Source organism: Setaria viridis, chromosome 7 (genome assembly GCF_005286985.2).
Source record: "Setaria viridis chromosome 7, Setaria_viridis_v4.0, whole genome shotgun sequence".
In the NCBI taxonomy this organism is placed as follows: Eukaryota; Viridiplantae; Streptophyta; class Magnoliopsida; order Poales; family Poaceae; genus Setaria; species Setaria viridis.
In genome coordinates, this window is record NC_048269.2 from 23,082,061 (window position 1) to 23,105,484 (window position 23,424).

At 49.4% G+C, this 23,424-nt stretch overlaps 5 protein-coding genes across 5 annotated transcripts; 3 read left to right on the top strand and 2 right to left on the bottom strand.

Moving 5' to 3' along the window:
* Positions 1–254: 254 nt before the first annotated feature.
* Positions 255–1,850, bottom strand: LOC117864108 (ribonucleoside-diphosphate reductase small chain). The gene has a single exon (XM_034748121.2). It carries the CDS (start codon positions 1,443–1,445, stop codon positions 429–431), a length of 1,017 nt encoding a protein of 338 aa, XP_034604012.1. The 5' UTR covers positions 1,446–1,850; the 3' UTR covers positions 255–428.
* Positions 1,851–4,219: 2,369 nt separating this feature from the next.
* LOC117865094 (la protein 1) lies at positions 4,220–9,101 on the bottom strand. Its single transcript, XM_034749175.2, has 10 exons — positions 8,943–9,101; positions 8,763–8,841; positions 8,516–8,668; positions 8,065–8,207; positions 7,599–7,747; positions 7,042–7,119; positions 6,612–6,948; positions 5,531–5,678; positions 4,931–5,009; positions 4,220–4,534 (listed from the first exon to the last, which is right to left on the bottom strand). Exons 1-10 carry the CDS (start codon positions 9,003–9,005, stop codon positions 4,432–4,434), a joined length of 1,332 nt encoding a protein of 443 aa, XP_034605066.1. The 5' UTR covers positions 9,006–9,101; the 3' UTR covers positions 4,220–4,431.
* Positions 9,102–11,360: 2,259 nt separating this feature from the next.
* On the top strand, positions 11,361–12,960 carry LOC117865803 (zinc finger protein CONSTANS-LIKE 3). The gene is made up of 2 exons (XM_034750041.2): positions 11,361–12,272; positions 12,391–12,960. The coding sequence occupies exons 1-2, from the start codon at positions 11,646–11,648 to the stop codon at positions 12,742–12,744; spliced, it is 981 nt and encodes a 326-aa protein (XP_034605932.1). The 5' UTR covers positions 11,361–11,645; the 3' UTR covers positions 12,745–12,960.
* A 3,272-nt stretch (positions 12,961–16,232) lies between these two features.
* On the top strand, positions 16,233–18,467 carry LOC117865763 (uncharacterized). Its single transcript, XM_034750004.2, has one exon. It carries the CDS (start codon positions 16,314–16,316, stop codon positions 18,159–18,161), a length of 1,848 nt encoding a protein of 615 aa, XP_034605895.1. The 5' UTR covers positions 16,233–16,313; the 3' UTR covers positions 18,162–18,467.
* Positions 18,468–20,392: 1,925 nt separating this feature from the next.
* Positions 20,393–23,210, top strand: LOC117863191 (VAN3-binding protein). Its single transcript, XM_034746807.2, has 7 exons — positions 20,393–21,011; positions 21,097–21,168; positions 21,256–21,324; positions 21,817–22,174; positions 22,289–22,480; positions 22,587–22,694; positions 22,803–23,210. The coding sequence occupies exons 1-7, from the start codon at positions 20,835–20,837 to the stop codon at positions 23,015–23,017; spliced, it is 1,191 nt and encodes a 396-aa protein (XP_034602698.1). The 5' UTR covers positions 20,393–20,834; the 3' UTR covers positions 23,018–23,210.
* Positions 23,211–23,424: the final 214 nt, after the last annotated feature.

Genomic DNA, 23,424 nt, shown 5'->3' on the forward strand with positions numbered 1-23,424 from the left:
CAGATATATGATACTAAAGATTGAAATAATGTTTAGCATGAGATTTACAGTGGGGAACATTGAGTCTTCAAGTGGAATTAGGGAAGGAACGGACTGGGGAATTTGCTTGACTAAATGCTCTACCAACGACAGAACGGCACTGCAGCAGGTGCTAACAAAGATTTATCTTGCCAGCCATGACAAGCTGCCTCTCACAGTGAATGGATCAATATCGGGTAAGCGTGTACTGATTTCAGACATTGCGTCAAACACCATGAGTAAGAACAGCCAGTTTATAGAGAAGTTGATTATTACTACATTACATGACGAACAGAAACCGCAACACAGCAACTGAAACAGTATACGAACTAACTCCTACTACAATTAGCAAGCGACCAAAGCAAATAAAGATTATCGGAGCAATAGAATACGCCGCGCGCGGTCACAACTCAGAAGTCCTCGTCGACGCTGAAGACGTGGTTCGCGGCGCCGCCGCCGTTGAGGCTGGACATCACGGACGCCTTCTGGTACTCCCCGACGCGCTTCTCGAAGAAGTTGGTCTTGCCCTGCAGCGAGATGAGCTCCATCCAGTCGAATGGGTTGGCGACGTTGTACATCTTCTGGTGCCCCAGCGCCATGAGCAGGCGGTCGGCGACGAACTCGATGTACTGGCTCATGAGCCCGCCGTTCATTCCGACGAGCGCGACGGGGAGCGCGTCGCAGACGAACTCGCGCTCGATGTCGACGGCGTCGGCGACGATCTCGCGGACGCGGCCCTCGTCGAGCTTGCTGCGGAGGAGGTCGTAGAGGAGGCAGGCGAAGTCGCAGTGGAGGCCCTCGTCGCGGGAGATGAGCTCGTTGGAGAAGGTGAGGCCCGGCATGAGGCCGCGCTTCTTGAGCCAGAAGATGGCGCAGAAGGAGCCCGAGAAGAAGATGCCCTCAACGCAGGCGAAGGCGACGAGGCGCTCGGCGAAGCGCTCCCCGCCGTCGATCCAGCGCATGGCCCAGTCGGCCTTGCGGCGCACGGCGGGGACGGTGTCGATGGCGCGGAAGAGGTGGTCCTTCTCGGCGCCGTCGCGGATGTAGGTCTCGAGAAGCAGCGAGTACATCTCCGAGTGGATGTTCTCAATGGCGATCTGGAAGCCGTAGAAGGCGCGCGCCTCGGCGACCTGGACGTCGGACATGAAGCGGGAGGAGAGGTTCTCGAGCACGATGCCGTCGGAGGCGGCGAAGAAGGCGAGCACGTGGGAGATGAAGTGGCGCTCGTCGGGGGAGAGCGCGTCCCAGTGGCGCGCGTCGGCGGAGAGGTCCACCTCCTCGGCAGTCCAGAAGGACGCCACCGCCTTCTTGTAGAACTCCCAGATCTGCGGGTACCGGATCGGGAACATGGAGAAGCGGTCCGACGACTCCGCCAGCAGGGGCTCCTCCGCGTCGCACGCGGGCACGAGCGCCGGCGCGGATGGCATCGTCGCAGAGGCCGGAGGATTCGGCTTCCGAGAGGTCCTGGAGGGGTGGGGGGGGGGGGGGAATCGGGGGGATTTCGGCGCCGGGGAGATGGTCGAATGGATTGCGAATTTGCGAGGGGAAGCGGTGGAGTTTATAGGGGAGTGGGCGGCGAATTGGGGGGAGATTTTTGAATCTGAATTGGGGATTAGCGCCGGCCTGGCTTGCGAGGGAAGGAGGCGGGAAACGCGAGGGAGGAGAAGACGGGGAAGCGCGCCGTGCCACGGAAGAGGTGGTTTGAAAATTTCGGGGGGCAAATTTTCGGCGACGAGGCGCGGGGGAGCGGCGCGGGAGGGAGAGTTGGAGAGGGCGGGAGCGGGAGAGAAGCTGGAGGAGACGAGGGATGGGTCATGGGTGGTGGCGGCTTGAGGAGCCGCTGGTGAGGGTTTTGAGTGGATGGGGTGGGAACTGGGCTGGATGCGGTTGGGCTCCCGTGGGCTGGTTGGTTTCGGTCTCTTCTATTTTGCAGTGTGGACTACTACATCGTTTTTGTGCGCCTGTCTCCTCGAAGGTCCTGTTTGGCATGGCTCCAACTCCGGGTGGAGCTGCTCCACTCCAAAACTCCACATGGAGCTAGCTCCGCTCCAAAACTCCAGAACAAAAATGGGATGTTTGGCTAGATGGGTGCTCTTAGCTCCAAAAAAGATCGATTTCAGTATGGATTGCCGTTGTTGCCCCCCAATTAAGGCCCCACTTGTCATCCTCTCTATCATATCTTCTTCTTCCCCTTTTTCCACTGCACTGTGCCGCACACGGGAGACACTCCACGGGCAGCGGGGTGGGCGGCGACGGGCGACGGGCGCGGTGGGCGGCGACGGGCGATGGGCGGCGGGCGGCGACGGGCAATGGGCGGCAGGCGGCGACGGGCGACGGGCGTGGTGGGCGGCGACGGGCGGTGATGGGCGACGGGCGGCGACGGGCAGCGGGGCGGCAGGACCGGCCGGCCACGGGGGTGGCGACGGGCGGGGCTCTGGCGGCGAGTGGGGCTCGGGAGAATAGAAGGGCGGCGGGCGGCGACGGGCGGCGGGCGGCGACGGGCGGCGGGCGGCGACGGGCGGCGGGCGGCGACGGGCGGCGGGCGGCGACGGGCGGCGGGCGGCGATGGGGGACGGGCGGCGGGGCCGGCCGGCGATGGGCGCGGCGACGGGCATCGCCGGGCGGCGGGGCGGCGACGAGCAGTGGGGCCGGCCGACCACGGGGGCGGCGACGGGCGGGGCTCTGGCGGCGAGTGGGGCTCAGGAGAATAGAAGGGAGAATAGAATGAAACGTTTTTTTGTGTAACCAGTGGCATTGGTGGGTAATTACCCACCAACTCCACGAGGAGGTTCAAAAGAGAGGTTTCTGGAGTAGCAAAAGAGGTGCTCCAAAACTCCACCTCCATTTGCACTACAGCTCCATGGAGTTGGCAACTCCATGGAGTTTTGGAGTTGGTGTGTTTGGCTGAATTTTTTTATGGAGTTGCTGGAGTTTAGGAGTGGAGCCGTGCCAAACAGGACCTAAAAACATGAAAAAAGGGTTTAAAAATAAATTTAATTTAACAGTGCCACAGGCATGGGTTTAGAAAAAAATAATTTAATTGGAACTATTATTATTTGTGATTTATGATATCAAATACCCATGCCACAGGCATATATCGTTTTAGCAACAGTTGTAGCATGTTCTACCGTGCGTAGGAGAGGGAGGTGAGAGAAAAGTGGTTGTTTCGTTAGCAATGGTCTCGAATGATAAATTTTTAGGACTATAAATGGTATTCCCGATTCATTGCAGGAGTTATCGCTCCAATGCAAAGCATAACATTCATTTGTTTTAGTTTTCAAAAAAAACATTCATTTGTTTCATAAAAGAATCAAGGGATTTTAGAATTACAAGATACTCCCTCCATCCCAAATTATAAGTCGCTTTGATTTTTTTGGTACATCCACTTTACTATGCATCTAGACATATTGTTATATCTATATACTCCCTCCGTTCCAAATTATAGGTCGTTTTGGCTTTTATAGATACATAGATATTATTATGCATCTAGACATAGGGTATATCTAAGTGCATAACAAAGTTTATGAATCTAATAAAGTCAAAATGACCTATAATTTGGGATGGAGGGAGTACATAGCAAAGTGAATGTATCAAAAAAAAAAGTCAAAGCGACTTATAATTTAGGATGGAGGGAGTAACTTACAAAAACAACCTACTGCAGAGGTTGTAAATAAACTGTGTCAAGCTTTTTTTTTTGCGTGTTGATACACAAGAGATTAGACCGCAAGTTGCCATCGGTGTACTTAGGCCTTGTTTAGTTGGCAAATTTGGGAGATGCAAAATTACTGTGCCAGCACTGTAGCACACTGTAGCGTTTCGTTTGTATTTGTGAATTATTGTCCAAATATTGACTAATTAGGCTCAAAAGATTCGTCTCGCAAAGTACAACAAAACTGTACAATTAGTTTTTAATTTCGTCTACATTTAGTACTCCATGCATGTACCGCAAGTTTGATGTGATGGGGAATCTTCTTTTTGCATAGTGTCAAAGTTGGGAATTGGGGGGAAACTAAACATGGCCTAGGATTATTTGAGAAATGCTCCGCATGCACGAACACACGTGGGATCAGAAATAACACCGTACAGACCACACACTGCAATACACCACCAAACGGAACTTTTTAAAAGTGATGTTTCTGTCGCCCTACCGTGATGGAACCCGTACCAGAGTTCAGACTTCAGAGAGCCAAGTTACCTCCTCTTACCACTTACCAGTATCGAGCTTTTGCCGTGCTCATTTCATTTCTCCTCATTGTCAACATGGTTCATTCATAACCGGCGCTTTAAGTGCGCAGCCCAACATTCACAAGAACAAAAAAAACGCAAACAGCAAATGCCACTTCCAAAGGTACAGACCAAAGCATCGCAGCATCAGCATATATGTTTTCCTTCCTATTAATATAGAGCCTAAAGCTAAACTTTCTGAGCTTTATTGGAGGCCCTATCACGGGAGTCAAAGTGGCGCCCCCGCTTCCCACCACCAAAGTGCCTTCCACCTCTGTTATTCTTCCAGTCCCTAGAAAGTTTGCACAAAAGGAAACCATATCATTATCTTTGGACAAGTGTGACAAAGCTAACGATGGCACAGGATAATCAACTGAAACAGATGCAACAGATGCAAGTATGACAACCATGCAAGTTTTCCTTGTTACAGTTTCCAACGTACAAGACTGAACCAGACCAAAGAATTTTTCTACGACGTGTTTTACAGTTTCTATTACTGTCAGTGAAATCAGTTTCGCGACAAAATTATTCGAGAGAGAAAACACCTAGTTTCAGCTTTATAAGGCTTTTCTTGTTTGTAAAACATGAATAAGTAGGCCTAATTTAAACTTAAGTATGAAACTCAGACTAAAACAAGTACCAGATGGAGAACAAAACTGAGAACAGAACCATGGCAAAAAGACCATACCGTCCCCTGTTGCTTCGGCTGTCTTTATATTTATCTTGACCACCTCGAATTGCACTCCAGTAATCCTTCTCACCTTGACCTGCATATGATTGGAGATGTTGCCTATGAAACCAGTAACTGAGAATAGAATTCGGATCGGGTGAGTGCATACTTACAAAGCTAAATTGATTAAACACTAAATGATTACTAAGAACGAGAGTATCAACAGACCAATTTCAGGGTCTTTTTACAATCCGATTCGGCAAAACACCCATATGGATCAGGAACGGAGATAGGAAAAAAATCTAGGGGGCCGAATAACAAGTATGTGAAAGGCTCTAGTTCTACAGAATGTACAAGTGCTAACTATAGGAATTCATCAGCCTTAAGGGGCCAGGGCTCCCTTTAGCTCCACCCGCCCCCCCCCCCCCCCCCCCCCCCCCCGGCTTTGTCCCTGATTTGGATGCAAGCAATAATATTTCAAGGATGAATGATGTTCCGTACTGTCACACATTAACTCAGACGATACTATGAAGCCTAAAAATAAATATATGCACAGTTGCAGCAATTAGATCAATAGAAGCTATCGAATCCGAAACTAAGAAGATGTAGTTTCTTTACCAGACACAGGTTCCAAAGTAACAATGTGGGCCTTCATAATCAAACCACCTTCATCTGCAATGGCTGCAAATGCACGGGCCTTTTCAGCTGCTGTGGAATCTTCAAACCGAATAAATCCAGAATCATCCCCTTTACTGAAATCCACATACTTCAAGAAGGGGGGGGAAAAAGCAGTAAGACATATATTAAGATTCAAGAATGCTATATGATAGAGAAACTTTGTTTAAAAAACAGATACCGCACTACAAGGACATAAAACTGCATAATGCATGCACAATACCCTTAAAATGTGCAGCATTATGATCAAATATGTGCTTACAAAAGCCAGTTTAAAGTAAGAATTTAAAAGGAATTATTAAATTGTCTCAGAATAGCATAGCTAAATGCCTAAATTTTGTTTAACTACAGTCTATACTCACTATTGTGTATTGTCAACTGGCCACTGTGTGCTCTATTTAACTCAAATGAGCTAAAGTAATCAGGATGCTATTTGCAAATTATCAAACAATAACCTCGGCCAAACTAAACCATAACACGCTCGTGACTGAAAGTTAGATGAATTAGATATTGCAATTCATAAAAGTTCAGCCAATGAGTACTTGGGGAAAAGCTGTCCAAGCACAGCTGTAATAACCATGTAACAATGAAAATCCATAAAAGTTCAGCCAATGAGTACTTCGGGAAGAAAATGAATGAAGGATCATCCGTAAAATAGAAAATCAGTAACAAAATAGGCTCAAATTTATGCTTCCTGGATAACAATGAGTGGTTGTTTACACTAAATGATGCAAAGAAACATGAAATGGGTTTGTCCTTTTTAGTAGAAGATTACTGTCTGGTCTGGTAGTTGTTATAAGGTGTGGAATGCAAAATGTACAACATTAATACTTTGAATTTTCTAATTTTCCTTGGTATCTTCTCATCGTTTTAAAATTTGAAAGTTTGGGGTTGCAAACATCTCAAAGGAAAGAGGGTTACTTGCTAGTCACGTACACTCATAATGCAAACAAAAATGTGAAAAGATCAGCAGGTCACCAATGGTATAAAACAAAACAAAAGAAGGGATAAATATATAAATTACCCGCACTATACCAAATTTTGTGAATTCTTCCTTTATGTCCTCCCTTGAGATTGTCTCTTCATCATTGTCAGAAGGGCTTTTATCATCCTTGTCAACAGATTGTGCAGTTTCCCCAGCAGCCGGCATCTCAACACCATCCAACTGTTCTTCACTCGCATCGCCTTTACCTTCAGGGGCCTTCTCTTCATGCCCTGTACTTGATTTATCTGTAGTATTGGAAGATCCGTCCTTCTTGGCACCTTCGGCGTCATCTACTTTTTCCACACCATTTTGATCTGTACCAATATCAGCTGGAATTTTCTTCAGCTTGAAGGCCAGAATCAGACCTTTTGGATAGCTATAGAAAATATTAGATTCACATTGTTACATTGAACTCCAGGGAATATTTTTTAGAAAAATGTATGTCATGTTATAGTTAAAGTGTATTTACCTTTCACCATTATTCTTGTTAAGATTTGCCTTTTCATATGCTTCTTTCTTCGCGTCTCTTTCAGCATCAAATTCTTTCCTTCATTATTTCAGCATAGGATACAAGTTATATACTGCTATATACTTAAAGAAAACTTTGACGCTATGAAAAACTGTAAGCCACAAGAGTCCTGATTCTGAAAATAAGGGGAAACGATTTTTGGAGTCATTCAACCAGAACAAACAACTTAACATTATGTAGCTAAGTGTAGCTAAGGGAGCAAGCCTGCAACCACCAAAGTATGATTCACATAAGCAAAACAATAGATTAATAAAAACAATTTGGAAAATATTTTTGGGGAGCATGCCAACTGCTCAAAATTCCCACAACCAAGTTCCGAGTCCAAGGACTGGCTTGGTTCTCATGTCTTTTAGTGTACGCAAGGAGACCAGATGATTTTATTGTTTAAGATCAACAAAGCAACTTCATTGCCAAAACTCAAAAGCATGGATACAACATTTTCTAACTAAATAGATGGCATCTCGTAAGAAAACAAATTGAACTAGTAGTTGGCTTACTTTGGTCTTATTTCCAGATCTACCCCTGCAAAAACAAGTGTTTTCTCAAAAACACCTTTGGCTTCATCTTCTTCTGAAAATTCAACTAAAGCAGTTCCACAGAAGTGTCTTTTGTCAGAAACATGTCGAGGTAGCCTCACACTATTTACCTGTGATGCAAACAGTAAACAAGCGACATAGCAGTATTACTTTTCATATTGCAAGATTATTAGAATGGCAATTGCCTAATTCACCAACTTATCATATCCATTGATCTCAGTCTCAGATGTATAACATCAAGGATGTGAGTTCATACAGAACATTTCAAGTTGAAAGAATTATTCTATCCTCGAAGCATCTAGCAATGGGAAATATCCCCATACGTATCAGTTTTTATTTGCATAAAAGTTCTGCTGACACCTGATATTTGCTTCATTTTTCCCCTTCATTACGTAAAATATACAGTACTAACACATAGATATCATACCTTGCCGCACTGAGCAAAAAACGATTCAACATCTTCCAGCTTTACATTGTAAGGAAGAGGTGATGCGGCAATTGTCCTAGAGTCCACTTGCTCTATAACCTCATCTGGCTTCAGCAACTCTTTAGCTCTACCAATTTTTTTGCCTGCATTAAATACAAGATTGAACACTAGTACAAGATGCAAGCACCAAACAATTGGTGTCATACTATAACTCCAGCTAAAGTGAGCCATTTCAATTTTGTTTCATTTGAACTGTGCAGCAAATGTCCATATTATGATTTTAAGTTTAGTCTAACATCTATCAGAATCAATAATAGGGCCACTGTAAATCTGAAACGTAGTATCATACCTAAAAGTGAACTAAGAACATAAACCGGTTCAACAAAGTGTAAATTTATTCGCCACCAGAATTAACTGTAACTGCAGAATACAACACGGCTAACTTGCTTACCGTCCTCAGAGACACGGAGGGACGAGGAACGGCGCAGCACCTCGGCAACCGCGAGCACCGTCTCCTCCGGCACAGTCTCCGGCTTCACCTCCCCTTCGAGCCCTAGGTGCGACCTCATCCGCGAGAAGGAGCAGATGAGAGCCAAGCTCACCACTGACCAATCGCCCAAAATAAAACAGCACAGATTAGCATCATAGCAACAAAAACTAGAAGGAGCATGAAGATGAACACGATGAGGAATTATTACAGCCATCCTCGCTTTCCTCTACGGTCCTCCGCAGGAATCCGTCGCGGGGGAGGTTGCTGTCGCTGAAATAGAACTCCACCTGCGGCGAAAGAGGAAAAGGAATGTTCGATTGGGATCCTAAAACCGCTAGGAATTGGAAGGCGGGACCGCACAAATCAAGGACGGTGTGAGATCTCAAACCTGGCGGAGAACGTTCCTGGCCTTGGCTTCGTCAAGCGGGGCGGCGGCGGCGGCGGCGGCCATGGCTGTCGTGCTAGGGGGACGAAGGCGCTAGGGTTTTAGGAGGATGGCGGGTACAGTTTGGGGTTTTTAATTATGAATTGGAAATTGGAGGAGGGGGCGGCTTGAAAGAAATCGTACTACTCATTCTCCGTCTAGCCCTTTACCAAAGTTTGGTTTACAATTTTTTGTCATCGTTTTGTAGTTTTGCCGAACATTTGTCTAGGAAATGAACTAGCATTGTCAAGACTCGAGAGGAAAAGATATCTTACCATTACACCAAACTATAGTAGCAAACCAAGATGAAGTCAAATTTGCTCTAACTCTACGGTGTTGTAGAGTGAGATGAAAATTGAAACGTTCAGTTGTAAACATAAAATGACAAAATTGTAAAGTACCCTCGATAAACATTAGGCTTTTTTTAGTTGCCTAATTTGTTAAACTTTGGCACACCATTTTTGCGGTAGTTGTTCGGTTTATGATGTAGTTGCGATGTATATAGAGTGGACGAGAACCAAACAAACGATCTTTAAACGTTCTAAAAAGCCTTGAAATTCTACTTCTTCCCCACTTAGACATTCATCTTACTCCCCTCCCTGCATATAGGTGGCCCATATACCACATCCGCAGGGATCGTCAACATCGGAGAATGATGCCCGACTATGCCTTGTGCCCTCATTCTTATGTTACCACTTTTATCCCTTTTGCTAATCCCTTTCACAAGGTCATCCAAAACTTTTTGGAAACGAGATATTCGCATGTCTGCAACATGTGGTAGGTTGTAACATGGATTGATATGTGTATGGTATATATACTCGTGGAAAAGGATGGTCCGTAGTGGGGTGGAATAGCTTGATCCTTAAGTTTATCCATACGTATGCTAAATATTCAAGCTTTTGAGAAGTCTTTAGTGTTATCTCTCCATTTTCAATTAAGTTAAACATCTCTAACTTTGAGCAAGTTATAGAAAAATACACAAACGTAATATCAAGTTAGTTTTATAAAACCCATCATGAAATATGCTTGATAGCAAACTTGTTTGTATTATTGATGTTATTTTTTTCTATAGAATTGGTCAAAGTTAGAGTTGTTTGACTTAGGGAAAAAACTAAAAACACTTATGTTTAATTTGGTACGGAGGGAGTTGCATTTCCACGGGTACCAACCCAGCAGAGATTATTCGGTCTAGCTGACCTATTATAATCACAATGACAATTAAGTAGGCTTGGTTTTGAATTCGTTGGATTCAAAAGAACATTCCAAAAACAATATTTGGGGAGGACGAGGGCATCTTATGTCGAACTAAGCACTCCGGCGTTACGCATTCATATTTTTACGCTCGATGCAATTTCATTTTCTCTTACCACACTTGATTGAAGAAATAACAATGGCTAAAAAAATGTGTGTGAATGGAATCCAGGGACAGCTATGCTCGGCAAACCCGGTTCACAAAAGTTATAAAAAACCGATTCACATATTAGGCCAAGGGTCCACTCTCGATGTGAATGGAATGGACCTGTAAATTCTTCCATAGGACTCATAATAACTGCTCTCTTCGTTCCAAATTGTAAATTGTTTTAGCTTTTTTATGTGTATAATTTTTGTTATGCACTTAGATATAGTGTATGTCTACATGTATAATAATATACACGAACTTAGAAAACTCAAAATGACCAGCCATTTGAAACGGAGTGACATCTTTTGTTTTGTAGTCGTGGGTTCAAGTCTGATGTCGAACATATCAGTTTTAACCCAAGGCCTCGCGGGATAGACCGATAAGCTCTGAATCTGATGCCAACACAAGTCGATTCTTCGCGTCACCTCCAGAGTCCAGATTTCAGAGGCCGTAGAGACACCCGGGCCCCAGCGTTGTGGTTGCGGCCGCATCCAGCATCCTGCGAGCTGCAGCTGCACGCCTGCACCCGGGGCTGAAGCTTTGCGCATCCGCTTACCGAGAGCGTATTTCCCAAAACGGCCTTGGTGCCCGCCCAGCTCGTTCCATCACGGCCACGGGCTGCTGCGATGTCCGGAGGAGCATCCGTTGGAGATAAGGGCGAGATCGCCGGGACCAACCGCGCGGCGCCACCTGTCGCCGCCGTGGCCCCCCACGGCGAGAATCGGGCGGCCGGACCCGGCCGACGCGGTGGCAGCCGCGGCCCGCCCGTCCCCGTCAGCATCCCTCCCACTTGCCATGTCGCGACGGCCGCCTGATTTTCCAACGACAACGACGAGCACGTCACAGCAGCCTTCCGCCGCGCGCGAGAGCGACGCCGCCGCTGGCTGGATTCACCGCGAGCGCGCGCACGTCCGGCTGGCGCCGTGCAGAGTTTTTACGGTGCACGGCAGGGGGACCGGGACGCAACCCGATAAGACGCGGCGAGGTGAGGTGAAGTGGCAAGGCCGCAAGGGCGGCACGGGCGACCAAACTGGCCCGGACCCGCCGGGACGGCGACCTCCGTGGTTAGCCGGGCCTCCACGTCGCCCGTTCGCGTCGGAGGGCGACGACCCGCCCGGGGCGCCTCCCAGGTGCACAGCTCAAATCCGGAGCGCGGGGGGTGGGGAAAGCTTGGCTGAGAATCGCTTCGCCCCAACAGCTACTACGAGCTGCCGGCCGAGAGTGAGCTAGTGTGAGCGGACGTGCGCGCACCGCTTCGGGGGCGCGCGATGGAGGGCGACGAGAAGTCGGCGGTCGGGGCCCCTGCCTACTGGGGCCTGGGCGCGCGGCCCTGCGACGCGTGCGGCGGCGAGGCGGCGCGGCTCTACTGCCGCGCGGACGCGGCGTTCCTCTGCGCCGGGTGCGACGCGCGCGCGCACGGCGCCGGGTCGCGCCACGCGCGGGTCTGGCTCTGCGAGGTCTGCGAGCACGCGCCGGCCGTGGTCACGTGCCGCGCCGACGCCGCCGCGCTCTGCGCCTCCTGCGACGCCGACATCCACTCGGCCAACCCGCTCGCGCGCCGCCACGAGCGCCTCCCCGTGGCGCCCTTCTTCGGCGCGCTCGCCGACGCGCCCAAGCCCTTCGCCTCGTCCGCGGCAGCCATGCCCAAGGTGGCCGACGACGACGGGAGCAACGAGGCCGAGGCGGCGTCGTGGCTCCTCCCGGAGCCCGACCTCGGCCCCAAGGAAGAAAGCGCCACGACGGAGGTGTTCTTCGCGGACTCCGATCCGTACCTCGACCTCGACTTCGCGCGCTCCATGGACGACATCAAGGCCATCGGCGTCCAGAACGGCCCGGCCGAGCTCGACCTCACCGGCGCCAAGCTCTTCTACTCCGACCACTCGATGAACCACAGCGTAAGCTAGCCTAGCATCCCCGAACACTGTCGGCGCCGTAGCAGCACGTACCAGTTCAAGTCCCATGACGAACCTATTCAGTGTGCTGACGAAAAGATACAACTATCATTTATTGCAGGTGTCATCGTCGGAGGCAGCGGTGGTGCCCGACGCGGCGGCGGGAGCGGCGCCCGTAGTGCCGGTGGTGAGCAGGGGCCTGGAGCGGGAGGCGCGGCTGATGCGATACCGGGAGAAGCGCAAGAGCCGGCGGTTCGAGAAGACGATCCGGTACGCGTCCCGCAAGGCGTACGCGGAGACGCGGCCGCGCATCAAGGGCCGGTTCGCCAAGCGCACGGCCGGGGCCGGAGCGGACGGGGAGGAGCCGCTGGAGGAGCACGAGGAGGAGATGTACTCCTCCGCCGCGGCCGCCGTGGCCGCGCTCATGGCCCCCGGGGGCGCCGACGGCGACTACGGCGTCGTGCCCACGTATTGATCGGTGCAGGTGCAGCGAAACGCAACGCCGACATGTTGTACACTAGCTATAGCCTCGACCTTTGGGTTGGGGCTGTAATTTTTGCTGCATGCTTTGCATGCAAAGCTGTCGCGTAGCATTGATTACCTGTATGATTCCACGGAAGCCACGAGGACTTCCAAGCTGTCTTCATCCCTGATCATTCCATCATATATGTATATTATCATCTGCTGCTAATCTGCAACTGTAATTTTTGGTAATCACTAGTCAGATGGTTGTGTTAACTAAGGGCATGTTTGATGGGATAGAGATTATGTAAATTTGGATTGTGGATAGGGATTAATAAAAAGATGGGATATTAAAAAATATGGGTCTCTCGTTATATGTGGTTGGACTTTTGGCCATGTATTATCTACTGTTAGCTGGGTTCTACTCCCTCCGCTCCAAGTTACTATTTATTTTAGCTTTTCTAGGTGCATAGCATTTGAATTACTATTCATTTTGGCTTTTCTAAGGGTAAATACTATGCACCTAGAAAAACCAAAACGAATAGTAATTTGGGACGGAGGGAGTAACATATTATGACTGGTGATTAGACTTTTATAATCTAAACTACAATCCGGCTTTTTAGTGCAGATTTGTAGCTGATCCAAAACCCTGTGGACTTGTTTGGACAGAAAGGGATTGGAGTGGAATGAAGGAGATTGAGTCTAAAATGAACTAAATTTTCCTTTCAATCTCTCTTATTCCACTTCAATCCACTACTATCCAAGTACTATTCGTTTTGGCTTTTCTAGGTGCATAGTATAATCTATGAAGTGGTGGAACCAGTTGTTTTCTTTGTGGTGACATATAGTCTAGACTAGGCACTATTTGCACTACTGGAAAACTGAGCATTCGTCCCGAGACTCAGTATCAGTTGCATTTTGACCTGATACTAATGTGAGCATTAGTATCGGGCCTGATAGATAGTCTCCGAGGAGCTCCCCATGACCCCCTTTAGCATCGGGTGGAACTCTCACCCGGTACTAAAAGTTCCCATCCCGCTCACCCGGCCACTCTCACAGCAGCTCTATCTCTCACCCGGCCACTCTTATCCCCCGACCACTCTCACCCAACTACTCTTATCCCGTCTCCCCCTCCTCTATCTATCTCTCCTCTCTCTCTCTCTCTCACAGCAGCTCACTCCTCTCCTCCTCTGCCTCACCTCCCCTCCCCCCTCCGCTCGTCCCTCACCGACAGTGAGGAGCAGCGGCGGGGCGAGGTGAGGTGGCAGCGGCAGGGTGAGGTGAGGCGGCGGTGGCGGGTGGCAGGAGTGGCGGCGGCGGCGACGGCGGGGCGGAGAGCGTCGGGCGGGCGGGCGGAGGGGCACGCGGAGGAGGGAGGCGGGCGGCGGGAGGAGGGGCGGCGGGGAAATTTCCTTTTTTTATTTTTTAATGCCCCTTTAGTACCGGTAGGGTCCCCTTAGTATCGAACTAGTAGTATTGGTTGCGAAATTGGTACTAAAGGGGGTTCCCAACCAACAGTGATGGGGCTTTTCCCAGTAGTGTTGGTAGGGTTTTGGCTCCACCGACTCTGACTATTATGAGGCAGTGAAGTAAAAAATATTGTCTTCACCGGTTTCTATTTAATTTTAAGCATAGTGTTTTGCTATAGGTATAAAGGTTCTTTGGAACTGGAAGCCCTAAGGGCCTGTTTGGTTTGAGTTGCTTATGCATAATCAACTTAAAATAAGCAAATAAGTTGCTTATGGAACCAATTACTTTTGCTTATGGGATTGCTTATTATAAGCAAATAAGCAACTCTTGGGTTGCTTATGGAGAGTAAAAGGTGCACTTTACACCTCCTGCCCTCATTCAATGCACCCTACCCTCCTCTCTCTCCCCCCCTCTCCCGTCACCGAGCACCAATCCCCTGCCTTCGCGCCGCCGGCCTCCGCGCCACCCGCCGCCGCACCATCCGCCGCCGCTCTCGCCCGCCTCCGCCGCCGCCTACCTCCGCGCGTGGCTCCGCGCCGCCCGCCCGCCTTCCCGCCTCCGCGCCGCCCGTCGCCGCTCCTGCCCGCCGCTCGCCTCCACGCCATCCGCCGCCACTACCGCCCGCCGCCGTGCTGATCCACCCTGGTTCTGGGGCTCGGAGGCCAGGATCGGGTAGTGCAGGAAGAAGAAGGGTGGGGAGGCAAATTGGAGGGTAGCAACACAAGGGGCAAATATGACAATGTCCATCTCATAAGCAAGGGTATCCAAACAGCTTAGACTAAAAATAAGCAACTCCAAATAAACACCTTTAAGCAACTTTAAGTTGCTTATAATAAGCAACTCAAATCAAACAGTTAGGCATGCTTTTGCAGACACGATGATATTCTTATCATCGGGGAACGGTGCTTGAGGGCGGGGCAAGAGACAGGAGAGCAAGGGCTGTACGGATCAGAACCCATCGTTAGACCATGCTAAAATTCAGGCGCCTGAGTTATGGCATCACCCATATTTTTTTTTGCCTAGACTTCGATGTTCGATGCTATTGTGGTTTTGTTCCACGTTAGGTGAACAAACAATATATTTTTCTCTTAATAAAAAATACACCGTTCTTCTGCTTATTCGAGAAAAAAAAAGAAAAATTTGTTCGATGTGACGGAGCAGCTCTATTGTTCCTCGAATAGCAAAGCAAGTAGCCAAATCAGCCCCGTTTGCTTCCACTGACTTATTTTTAGCACCCGTCACATCAAATATTTAGATACTAATTAGGAGTATTAAACGTAGACTATTTACAAAACCCATTACATAAGTGGAGGCTAAATGGCGAGACGAATCTATTAAGCCTAATTAGTCCATGATTTGACAATGTGTTGCTAAACATTTGCTAATGATGGATTAATTAGGCTTAATAGATTCGTCTCGCTGTTTAGCCTCCACTTATGTAATGGGTTTTCTAAATAGTCTACATTTTAATACTCCTAATTAGTATCTAAACATTCGATGTGACACGTGCTAAAAATAAGTTAGTGGAAGCAAACGCCCCCAAGGGGGTGTTTGGTACTAAACTTTAGGAGGGTCACATCGGATGTTCGGACACTAATTAGGAGGACTAAACATGAGCTAATTATAAAACTAACTGCAGAACCCCTGTACTAATTCGCGAGACGAATCTATTAAGCCTAATCAATCCATCATTAGCAAATGGTTACTGTAGCACCACAAGGCTTAATAGATTCGTCTCGCGAATTAGACTCCATTTGTACAATTATTTTTATAATTAGACTATATTTAATACTAATTAGTATCAAATATCCGATACGACATGTATGGCGTCCCGCACCCTCTAAGCGAAAGAAGGAACAAAACAACAGTCCCATCGCCAAAAAAAAAAGAAAGAAAAGGCCGAGCAGTTTCTCCAGCTTATGGGCCGGGTCGATCTGCGCGGGAAAACCACAACCCGTCGTGAGGCTTCTAAATCTTCCAAGCCCGGCCTGCCCTTCGAATCCAGCCTACATCACCTCATCGTGACAGAGGAGGAAAATCTGCATCCTTCACAGTTCACACACTTCGGCACTTCGCAGGCAGCTGCCCCCAAAACCCAAGCCAAACCCAGCCATGCCGCCGGGCGCAGCCCCCACCCTGTTCGGCCTCACACCCCCGCATCACCTCTGCTCCGGCCTCCAATTCCTCCCCCCCACCGCTTCCGCCGCCGCCTCCCCCTTCCGCTGCAGGCCCGTATCTTTCGCTCCGCCGTTCACCAGACCCAGACCCCGCGCCGCAGCCGCTGCCATCCATGCCTCCGCGCCCGCTTCCGATTCCTCATTCCCCTCCTCCCCGACCCCGCCGGCGCGGCCACCAGGCCCACCGGAGCCCCCCTCCACCGTGGCCCACGCAGGCCGCAGCAAGAAGAAGAAGAACCCCCAGGGGGGTGGCGGCGGGGGCCGCATCGAGGGGAGCGGGGACATGCGGCGGGAGGCCAAGGCGAAGGCGCGCGTCCGCAGCCGCCGGATGGGCGAGAACGCCTTCTACCGCCGCAAGCGCCGCGCTGCGGCGGCGGCGGCCTCGGGCCAGGCGGACACCTTCACCGACGCGGAGCTCGAGATGATCGGGATGGGGTACGACCGCGCCGTCCGCTTCATGGACGGGCCCGACGACCCGCGGCTCCGCCACCCGCACGACTGGTACAAGTACGGCCGCTACGGGCCCTACCACTGGCGCGGCATCGTCGTGGGCCCGCCCATCCGCGGCCGCTTCTCCGACGACCGCGTCTCGCTCATGGAGGAGGTCCACGACCACGAGGAGTGGGACCGCATCGAGCAGTTCGACATGTGCAACCAGTTCTCGCACCGACTCAACGACCTCGCCGACGGCGTCGGGTTCCGGTACTACTGGGTCTTCGTGCGCCACCCCAGGTGGCGCCCCAACGAGAAGCCCTGGGAGCAGTGGACGCTCTCGGCCGAGGTCGCCGTCCAGGCCGGCAAGGAAGAGCGGCTTGATAAGTGGAGCCTTATGGGCAGGTTTGGCAACCCGACGCGCGAGCTCATCACGCGATGTGCGGCCTGGACGCGCCCTGACATCATATACGTCAAGCGGCCGCTGTACCAGTCGCGATTTGAGCCGCAGGAGGATTTCTTCAAGAAGCTTCGCCCGTTGGTTGATCCTGCCACAGAGGGCAATTTCTTGTTTGAACTTGAGCTGGATGGTCAGGTCATTCGAACAACCTACTTTGGTGGTCTCTGCAGGATAGTGAAGGCCAACCCGAAGGCTTATGTTGATGATGTTGTGAATGCTTACTCAAGGCTGAGCGAAGCTGACCAGTCACGATGCCTGGAATTCCTGCTCACAAACCATCCTATGGAGCTCCTGCATCCTTATACCAAGGAGTGGAAGGTGAAACTAGAGGAGATGGAGCTTGGATGTGATGCGCCTGATGAGAGTGATGATGATGTTGGTGATGACGATGAAATAGACATAGTTGATTGGATCAAGGATGATGAGGCTGATGATGTTGTCGATGGTGGATACAGTGATTATGAGGATGAGGATGTGGTCGATACCAATGAGGATTTAGAAGCAGATGAAGTTGTTGAAAATAGTGGGGACAGTGAAAAGTACTGGGATGAGCAGTGGAAGAACGCCATGAGAAGTTCTGATAAAATGGAGAAGCTGGTCAAGACAAGCATTGAGGCATCAAATGAGCGCATTGAGCAGCAGATGGAATTTGAGAAAGAGATGGAATGGAAAATGGACAGAGCAAATGCAATGGTTATGGAGCAGGAACAAACTGAGGAAGACGAGGAGGAGCAGGAGACCACAAGGAGCAGAAGTGCAGAGGATGGAAGTCAGAGTGATGCAAACACAGGACTTTTCCTAAGGGCCGCTGTCCGGCCATTCACTTACAGGAATCTTGTGAAGGAAATTGTCCTGTTGAGACACCATATTATTGATGGTGAGATAGTTTAGTTTCAATATGATACGATGCTGTATTCAATTTTCCAGAGTAGCTATTTCACCAGACAAATGCAAGATTGCAGGAAGGAGGTATAAGAAACCCTTTGTGATCTGTTGGTTCTGTACAATATTAGGGATATTGAGCTGTCGTTGACAATTTCTGAAGTTGTATTCTTAGGCAATAGTAGTAATCATGTAATACTTATCAAAAAGTTTAATGAGCCTCCATTCAGAATAGAAACTATTATATTTCTGATGGGCTGTTCTTCATAAATGGAGTTGAGCTTTTCAGATTGGAAAGGATAAATACTTTCTTCATATGGAGTTGAGCTTTGCCTTCTGATGAGGGATTGTTTTTCATTTTTCTGGTTATGACACCAGTCTGATATAATGAAATCGTGTGACTGCATGCCCAATTTCTCCTAGCATAGTAATATCTAAAGCCGCACCACTGCAAATTAGGGCGTGATGACAACTCCAAAAATGCTCTATTATCAAAATGACAAATCCAAATGGAAATCCAAGCTAACGACATTGCTTATTCATTAAAATGATTATTTGTTGCCTTTAGAGAGAAAACGATTATGCGGTTCAATGATTACCTGATGTGCTTGCTCAATGCACACATGTTTAAACCTGCTGTTAGTTCTCTGGTGCCCATCTTATTGCTGTGAAGAGCTACAAGATATGTTAGGAATTAGTTTATTATCCAACTTCAATAATGTCTATCTTATCTTGAAGCTATAAGTATGAAGTTTTAGCTGAGTTATCAAATGAGTTTTTTTTCCCCTCCTGAACATCTACCTCAGTGCGTAATGAATTAATTCTCCAGCAAGGCCGCAACTAGTGTAGCAGGAATTGACATTCCATTTTCCTTTATCAATCAAAAGATTGTTCAAAGCAGTGACAAGAATTGCATGCCGACAAATTAACATGATTTCAGCTTCCCTCGGAAATTTCCCGTGAGAGCCTTCGAGAATCTGCAGCCCCTACTTTACATTCAAAAGGAGTTGTAAAGAGAAGATACTGAACTCCTATAATCCTATCCTTGATCAAAAGGTCCCTTGCCGTGATAAATACATATAATTTTATCTAGCAAAATTTTCAAAAGGAGAATGATTAGCAGACAGGATTAGAGGCCTACACATGAGATTAGAATAAATAAGGGATAAGAGGCTTCACTTGGAATGTTCTTTAGACAACGGTAGATGGGAAAGATTAACCAAATTCTCGGACAAAAAACTAGCATTAAAGTCATAGCTTTGCTTTAGGTTTGATATTTACACCAACTGACAGGCACCACTGTTCTGTTGCCCTCTCTGTAGATTAGGAGAAGCAATATTATGAGCCGCTCAACTATTCCTCAACAACGGCAGCTGCTTTGGATCATCTGCAAACACTATTCCACTTCCAAATCATGCTGCCATCTCTTGAGGGACTGATGACTAATAATTCACCGCTAATTAAATTCTTTCATGCTCTATGCCAGAGCCAATTATTCCATATGGGACAACCCTGGCACGGTTGCTGGAAGCATTACAGGTTCGGTTCTTCACTTCAGCCTTTGAAGCATTCACTTTTATAACCACAGTGATATTCAAAACTGAAAAAAATCCTACAAGGCATAATTTTACATGCTTTGGCACCTTATTTTGAAGACCAGTCATGATTTCTGGGACTTAATGTTATACAGTATATTGATTTGCTTCTAGCATTTTCATGTTTACTAACATTGGACAGGGATTGATGTGAGACTGGGACCCCTCGGCATCACCATATTGTTCTTCCGCTACAGTTTGCTACAGCTTGAGATTTTCTGTTTTTTTTAAGGGAAGAGATCTTCCTTTTGAAACCCAGTGCACTGAACATCCACTAGATGCTTGTGCTCTGACGTTAAGAGATACTACGCTACAGGTCACAATCTACGACCCATTAGGTATACGTCTACACTCCAGCATTGCAGTATTGCACGCATGGCAATGATGCCCGAAAGTTCCGAAACATTGTATGGATGACACCCTCATCCTGCTGCCTTTTTCTGTTTTTCTATTATTTGCACTAGTGGCAGCCCAACATCTCATGTTCTCTTCGCCTTTTTACTCGATTTGGTTTACAATAAAATACATCGGATCATTGCACTGAAACGCTAAGCATCTCCTCTTTGCAGCAGTTTTTTTGGTGGCAACAATATAAAATCCAGCACCGAAAAGTGTGTGCTCAAACTCCTCAATGTTCTAGGACAGTTACTATGCTGCAAATTTTCTATTGTAAAGCCTACGAGGTCCCCCCCTTTTGATTCCATCTTCTTTGTGTGCAGCTAAAGCATTCTTGAAGCTCATGATCTACTCCACTCCTCTTCCTCCCAAAAAGCCACTAATATGCTTGTTTATTTGGTACTTATAGTTTTTTTCTCACTGCCTTTCTCAGTGACACCTGTACTGTTTCAGGTTTTTTACAGCTAAAAGTTGGTTCTAGTGGTTGGAGCTATCCTAGTGATTCGATCAAGGATCTGGTTCTCCTACTGAGACATTCTCTGCGGCTGCAGGTTGCGCATCAGAAAGACAGAGAGGCTACACCTGCACAGCTACCAAGAGTGACATCTACTCGTCCACTATAAATCTCTGACCCTTGCCTTTCCTGAGCTGCTTCTGAGGGAATTAGCTTGGCTTCTGCCCTGCCTTGGCCATGGAGCCGGACAGAGGCCTAGTTGCCTACGAGGAGCCGCCTCCAGAGTCGACGGACCTGCTCTCGAGCGCGTGGTGCAGCTCGGCTATCCAAGTTCTTCAGACAGGACCCAAGGAGTGCTCGATGGCGTTGGTGGAGCATCCGGTCATGTCGCTTGACCGGAAAGACCTGTTGTCAGTAAGTGTACATTCAGTAACTGTAGCAAATGTTTTGTCAGTGTATTGTGCTGGGGATGAAATTTGAGGTGTGTAACAATTTGCAGAAAAGTAATCGTAGCTTGGTGGTTGACAACAGCAGTTTCAGCACGGCCCAATGGAAATATGACGATCTGAAGGTACATAACTGTGTGATGGGATGTTCATTTGCAAACTCGTTTTAACCTGACCTCGAGTGCGTGGCTTTGGCGTTCTTCCCTTTTCAGTCATGGATATGGCTGCAGAAGGCAATTCATCCCGAACTGGATTATGATCTCTGCCTCAAGAAGAAATGGGTGAGTGATAGAAACCGTATTGTTGATGGGTCAAAGCCAGTGCTAGTTCTGTTCATCTCTGAAGTTACACTAACATGCATCATTTCCTGCAACACATACTGTACAACTTGAAATTGCACGGAGATGTTTTGCAGGCTCTCTTCTCAATCCTTCTGAGTTCTGATTAATCTTGAGTTCTTTAAGGATTTTTTTGTGATCATGAAATTTGGTCATGTACTAATCCATTGGTTTTGGTAGTACTTCTGGGCCGGCCAATATGGTTCAGTCTGTTACACATTCTGAGTAGCATGTTCTGGGAAAGATAACGATCTGATTAGGATGTTATGATCAGCCATATCTCGTTTCCAATCTTCTTTTTCTAAATCCTTAGTACACAGCGTTTTATTCCGAGATACGCATCAACGGAGATCAAGGAAATGATGAGATGTGCTGCTATTTATTTGTGAATTGTGATGGCTTGCCAGATCTTACAATTCTGAACTTTGCACGCAGCTCCCGCGCAAGATGGCGCCATGGAACGGCATCTCGCTCAAGAAGTGGGTCAAGGAGCGGAAGCAGAAGCGGAAGGAGGAGGCGCGCCTGCAGCGGGCGGAGGTCCACGCCGCGGTGTCCGTGGCCGGCGTCGCGGCCGCGCTCGCCGCCATCGCCGCCGAGAACGCCGCGCCGCCGGGCGCGGCGGGGATGCGGGAGACGGCGGTGGCGTCCGCGGCCGCGCTCGTGGCGGCGCAGTGCGCGAAGGTGGCCGAGGCCGCGGGCGCCACGAGGGACCAGGTCGCGGCGGCCGTCGACGCCGCCAGGGCCTCCACGGACGCCAGCAACGTCATCACGCTCACCGCGGCCGCCGCCACGTGTACGTGCCCGTGCCCGCCCACACTGTTCTTCTTCAGACCGCATCGTTGCGCCGCAACGACTTGAAAAGAATTCCTGGGAGTAACTTTATTTACTTTCGTCGGACATGTCGCAGCGCTGCGCGGCGCCGCGACGCTGAGAGGACGGCGCTGCGGCAGCGGCGGCGGCGGGCACGGCCCGAACGAGAGAGGGGACCACCACACCGGCCCGGCGCTGTCGCAGGACGACCTCGACTTCGACTTCAACCACGCGAGGTCCCGGGCGGCGCTCGCTAAGGGCGACGAGTTGTTCGTCGCGATGCCGGACGGTGAGTGCCGCCATGTACTCCATTTCCACGCCACCAGTTGCCGCATGCATGCGAAACTGAACACGCGTCGCGTTCTCTTGGCACACGACGATGACATGGGTTGCAGGGAAATGGAAGCTCCACACGGTGTCCGCGGCGCCGAACAAGCGCGGCGAGATCGTGCTGCGGATCAAGAAGACGAACCTGGTCATGGCCTTCTCCCACGCGAAAGAAAGTAATAACGAGCAGCATCTGTCCCGTTCCCTGTCTCGCCTGTTTTCTTGATCGATCAGTTGATCGGACAGACCGAACTGACCAGCCACCTGCCCATGCGCACCCGCAGGCGTGATCCGCGACGTGCGCCCGTGCGCCCCGGAGAAGCCGAGCCCGGACGAGGGCGCGACGTACCCGGTGGAGGTGTCGACGAGCAAGGGCAAGGTGGAGCTCCGCGCCGACGACTACGGCGTGTACAAGCGGTGGGTCGCCACGCTGAGCCACATGCTCGTCATGTCCACCGCCGTGGTCTCCGCCAGGCACGAGCCGCCGCGCCGGGACTGACCGATCGGCCGGCCGGCTGGCGCCGCGCACGGCACGAACGGCATCCTCCCGTGCCGACGACCGCACGCGTGTCGATGCCATTGTATCTTGTATACAGTATTTACTAGCACCTATCAGAGATTTGTGTTCGCGGTTTCATTCCCATGAACTTGACGTTGCCGTGGCACTACCCGTTCGGCGAACGATTCACCAACTGGACTAAAAGAGACATGTTATTGACGATGCCCCGTGAAAGGTGACGCTCTTACCCCGCGAGAAAAGGGTGAAAGAATGGCGACGATCTCATCTCTGACTCTGATTTTTTAAGGGTACGGACGCATACGACCAACGCACTCTATACTCATACCACACGTACATACACGTGCGCGCGTCCATACACACGCCTATGGAACAGATTGAGAGATCTA